The 5,670-nt window shown below is 38.3% G+C and overlaps 1 protein-coding gene across 1 annotated transcript; it reads left to right on the forward strand.

The window, feature by feature from the left end:
• The first annotated feature begins 1,624 nt into the window (after positions 1 to 1,624).
• LOC108382272 (uncharacterized) lies at positions 1,625 to 3,788 on the forward strand. Its single transcript, XM_017638658.1, has 3 exons — positions 1,625 to 1,933; positions 2,033 to 3,446; positions 3,553 to 3,788. Exons 1-3 carry the CDS (start codon positions 1,625 to 1,627, stop codon positions 3,786 to 3,788), a joined length of 1,959 nt encoding a protein of 652 aa, XP_017494147.1.
• Positions 3,789 to 5,670: the final 1,882 nt, after the last annotated feature.

Genomic DNA, 5,670 nt, shown 5'->3' on the forward strand with positions numbered 1-5,670 from the left:
GCCTAAACAGGGGCTTTATTTCCTTTTTCATGAAATAAATCAAGCGGGCGTTATTTCCTTTTCTTTGAGAAATAAAGCCCGTGGCCATTCTTGCTCTTTCGCAAAGGAAATAAAGCCCGCGGGCTTTATTGCCTTTTATTGGTGGACGCTATTTCCCCTTCGCAATGGAAATAACGCCGATGGGCTTTATTTATATTTTTTTGGGATATAAAGCCCATGGGTGTTATTTCCGCGGGCCTTATTGCACTCCACCGATAAACACTTTAGTAGCTGTTAAATGCGGTATATTAGGGTTGAGTGCAATAACGCCCGCGGAAATAATGTCCGTGGGCTTTGTTTCCTAAAAAAAATGAAATAAAGCCCGTGGACGTTTATTTCCATTTCGAAGGGGAAATAGCGCCCACCAATAAAAGGCAATAAAGCCAGCGGGCTTTATTTCTTTAGCGAAAGAGCAATAATGGCCGCGGGCTTTCCGGAAAAGAAATTAAGCCCGCGGGCTTTATTGCCTTTTGCCGGTGGGCATTATTTCCCTTCCGATAAGCCCGCGGGCATTATTTCGTCTTTATTGTGGTTCTTTTCTCCATTTTAGGTTACATCCAATACCCCCTGTTCTAAAAAAACTAATATGATAACATTTAACTAAATATTTGTTTCCTTTATTATAAGAAGAAATTGAAATTAACAAATTTTAATGCATATATTTAATACATATGTATGTGTGTACATTAGACTGCATCATCAAAAAAAGTTGTGGTTTTTCCGCCGGGATTACAAAATCTATTATATAGTCTCAGCTTCTTAGGTTTTTCAATAGTGGCGCGCAAACGCGGACCGCCGCGGTTGAGCGCCAACAGGCTTGCGATGAGGAATTGGGGTTGTTTGTGTACCATCGCCGCAGAACAACTGTTTTGATATGGATGGCGCACTTGCTGTTTTAACTGAAAAGGCGACTGAAATTTTCACTAACAACAAAAATGAGTAAAGNTTGTGTACCATCGCCGCAGAACAACTGTTTTGATATGGATGGCGCACTTGCTGTTTTAATTGAAAAGGCGACTGAAATTTTCACAAACAACAAAAATGAGTAAAGGCAGAATAACATAAATCGCCGCCAATCGGAAGAGAAGCTCGGTCTATCATTTTAAACTTTGCACAGATTGCTTTGCAGATCACAGTAGTCGTACTAATCTGAATGGTGATACAAGCATTTTGTGTCCAATTTGGATTTGTTCAACTTTTTACTTTTTCTTGTTACTTTTTTTGTTGAAACTCTGAATGATTTAATTTTCATACACATGTACATACATACAAATATATGTATGTCGGAGATATGATGTATGTATATGCCAAGCAATGATGTATTGCTTGAGCGAAACAAAGGTGGTACACTTGGTTAGAAAAGCACTTGTTTAGAAAAACACTTGATTAAGAAAACACTTGCTTAAAGAATAAAACTTGGTAGGCTACGCGAAGCCAAATATAAAAAGTAGGCTTTTGATTAGAACGAAGGAAAATGAGTTTGGAGGATAGAGTTGGTTTTTTGAAACAAAAGGTGAACGTTGGTTGAAAGGAGTGTAGCCACTAGCGAATCGCTGCATATACGCGTAAACGATAAACGAGATTTATGGAGAACCCGACATCAGAAGTGGAGCATGTGCCCAATGCCTTACTTAATAGTGAATGTGAGAGTGAAAAATGGAAAATGTTGTATGAACAACAAAACAAACAATTCTTGGAGTTGATAAAAACGCTTAAAGCTCCAAATAGTGACAGGATACAGTTACCTAAGTTTGATCCTGATGGTGATTCAAACGCACATGCCTGGATATCTACGGCCGATATAGTCATGGAAGGACACACATTACAAGGTTCTGCATTGATGTTATCGCTCACTCAAGCCTTGAAGGGACCAGCTGCTACATGGTTATCTCAAGTAGCGTTTCCACAAATGTCTTGAAACGATTTCAAGGAGCTATTCATCGCTAGATTTAGTTTTTCTGAGACACCAGCTGCGTTTATGATTCAAATACAGAGCAGCAAACCAAAGGATGGCGACTGTTTGGCGTCGTATGCAGCAGCGCTAGTCACTTCACTCAGTCTAAAACTAGAAAAATTAACAACTGAACAAATTGCTGTTTCAACTGCGTTGGCACATATTGCCCAATTCGAGCCACGTATTCACCGTCTTGCATTTACCACCAATATTTCCACAAGGAATCAGTTGACGCGGGAATTGAAAGCAATGCCACTATTAAAGAGAAAATTTACGCCAATTAGAAATGAACATGAAGAAGGATATGATTATATCAAATGCTACAATTGCGGTAAGATTGGCCACAAGGCTTCAGCATGTCGACTCAACTTTAAAACATCAGCCCAGCAGAATTCTTCAAGCAACAAGCCTCTAGATAAGAAGTTATCAACTCCGACTGCAACAAATGTTATCTGCTTTCGCTGTCGCGAATCTGGTCACTATGCGTCACGATGTCCTACTATATCAAAAGGAAAAGAACTGAGTAGTAAATCCAGTGGGTCCTCAGGTCGACGTGTAGATATATGCTTATTGAAGATTCCTTCAGGTAGTTTGCGTCAGTCAGGTGAGCTCTATAAATTTTATTATGACTCTGGAGCAGAATGCTCATTAATGAAAGAGTCAATTATTTCCAAAGTTTGTGGCAAACGAATCAATAATGTCGTCACAATGACTGACATTGGACAAACGAGTGTAAAGAGCTCCTTACAAATTTTAACGTTTGTAGAAATTGATAACGTAAAATTACAAATTCTATTCGATATTTTACCTGATAATTTTTTGAAATACAATATTATGATTGGTTGTGAAATTTTGACACAAAGTATATGTGTGAAAATGACTTTAAAAACTTTGCAGTTTTGCGAAATAGATAATGCTGAAGTAAATGTTTGCGAAATTAAAAACGTTGACTTAGACTTTGATGACATTGATACTGACATTCCAGTTGAGCACAAAACGAAGTTGATAGAAATCTTGAATAAATTTAGAGACAAATTCACAGAAAGCACTCCCTGTAGTTCTTCAAATATAGAACCCATGAAAATTCGTCTGAAAGATCCAAACAAGACAGTTTGCAGACGACCTTACAGGATGAGCCCTGAAGAGCGTAGAATCGTTCGAAATAAAGTTGACGAATTGTTAAAAACAAATGTAATTCGACCTAGTTGTTCTCCATTTTCAAGTCCTATTTTGCTGATCAAGAAAAAAGATGGATCGGACCGAATGTGTGTTGATTATCGGGAATTGAATGATAACACAGTTCCGGACAGATTTCCATTACCTTTAATATCCGATCAGATTAATCGACTGCATGGCTGTCACTATTTTACTACTTTAGATATGGCAAGTGGATATCACCAAATACCAGTTCATTCTGACTCAATTGAAAAGACCGCCTTCGTGACACCTGAGGGTAATTTTGAGTACCTTGCNTAACACAGTTCCGGACAGATTTCCATTACCTTTAATATCCGATCAGATTAATCGACTGCATGGCTGTCACTATTTTACTACTTTAGATATGGCAAGTGGATATCACCAAATACCAGTTCATTCTGACTCAATTGAAAAGACCGCCTTCGTGACACCTGAGGGTCATTTTGAGTACCTTGCTATGCCATTTGGATTACGCAATGCTCCCGCAGTATTCCAACGTAGTGTAATGAAAGTTCTTGGAGAGCTTGTTAATACTTATGTTCTAGTATACATGGATGATATCCTGGTTTTAGGAAATGGNTGCTTTCGTGACACCTGAGGGTCATTTTGAGTACCTTGCTATGCCATTTGGATTACGCAATGCTCCCGCAGTGTTCCAACGTAGTGTAATGAAAGTTCTTGGAGAGCTTGTTAATACTTATGTTGTAGTATACATGGATGATATCTTGGTTTTAGGAAATGAAGACATAAGCGAAAGTTTAGAAAGGATAGAAAATGTTTTAAATACGCTGGTCAAGGCTGGTTTTTCTCTTAACAGTAAGAAGTGCTGCTTTATGAAGAAAAAAATTTAGTATTTGGGATATGAAGTAAGTAAAGGGGAAATTAGGTCAAATCCGAAAAAAATTGAAGCATTAGTAGCTTTACCTCCTCCACAATCTATTACTCAGTTGCGACAATTTATAGGATTGGCCTCATATTTCCGACAGTTTATCCCAAAATTTTCACAAATAATGGCGCCATTGTACAGTTTGACTAGTATTACTAAGACACATCTTGATTGGAAATCTTCCCATGAATCTATAAGAAAAAAGGTGATCTCTGTTCTTACAAATACTCCTGTTCTAACCATATTTGACCCAAATTTTCCCATTGAGTTGCACACTGATGCAAGCTCGATAGGGTATGGTGCAGTCCTCATGCAAAAAAACGATGACAAGCTTCATGTGGTTGCATATTTCAGTAAAAGTACGACTGCCGCAGAATCGAGATACCATTCTTATGAGTTAGAAACTCTTGCAGTTGTTAATGCAATAAAACATTTCAGGCATTATCTGCACGGGCGAAAGTTTACTGTAGTAACAGACAGCAAANTCTCGCACTAAGTTAGATTTGACTCCTAGAGTACATAGGTGGTGGGCTTTTCTACAAGCGTTTGACTTTGACATTATTCATAGAAACGGAAATCGAATGTGTCATGTAGATTTCTTTTCGAGAAATCCACTGCCTCCTAAGCCCGTATCGAATCCTCCGAAGATACAACAAAAAGAGGTAAACTTTGCAGAATTTACCAAAGACTGGTTGTTGGCTGAACAGCAACGCGATCCTGAGATTGTGAAATTGGTAACCGACCTTAAGGAAGAAAAAGTTAACAATGATTTATGTAAAACTTATGAGTTTCGTCTTGGGATATTGCACCGTAAAATACAACGCTACGGTAAGACCAAATGTTTANCTGCCTCCTAAGCCCGTATCGAATCCTCCGAAGATACAACAAAAAGAGGTAAACTTTGCAGAATTTACCAAAGACTGGTTGTTGGCTGAACAGCAACGCGATCCTGAGATTGTGAAATTGGTAACCGACCTTAAGGAAGAAAAAGTTAACAATGATTTATGTAAAACTTATGAGTTTCGTCTTGGGATATTGCACCGTAAAATACAACGCTACGGTAAGACCAGATGTTTACCCATACTTCCTAGAGCACTGAAGTGGTCTTTGGTAAACACAACACATAAATCATTGATGCATCTGGGATGGGAAAAAACGCTTGAAAAATTATATGAAATATATTGGTTTGAAAATATGACAAAATTTACAAACAAATNCATTACATGCAAGATTTCTAAGTCACACTCGGGAAAGTTACAAGCTGAGCTTCACCCTATACCAAAAGTTCCAATACCTTGGCATACAGTACATATAGATGCCACAGGCAAGCTTAGTGGAAAAAATGATAAGAAAGAGTATGTGTTTGTATTGGTTGATGCATTCACGAAGTTTGTGACTTTGTACCACACTTCGCACATCGATACTGCCAGTAGTATTCGTGCCGTGAATTATTCTGTTTCATTATTTGGTGCTCCTGTTCGTATCATAGCGGATCAGGGAAGATGTTTTGCTAGCTCGGAGTTCCGTGAATTTTGTAAAATGCATGGAATTAACCTTCACTTAATAGCAACAGGTAGTTCAAGGTCCAATGGAC

This window comes from Rhagoletis zephyria, unplaced genomic scaffold (genome assembly GCF_001687245.7).
Source record: "Rhagoletis zephyria isolate East Lansing unplaced genomic scaffold, Rhagoletis_zephyria_1.1 Rzeph_scaffold_26036, whole genome shotgun sequence".
Lineage (NCBI taxonomy): Eukaryota > Metazoa > Arthropoda > Insecta > Diptera > Tephritidae > Rhagoletis > Rhagoletis zephyria.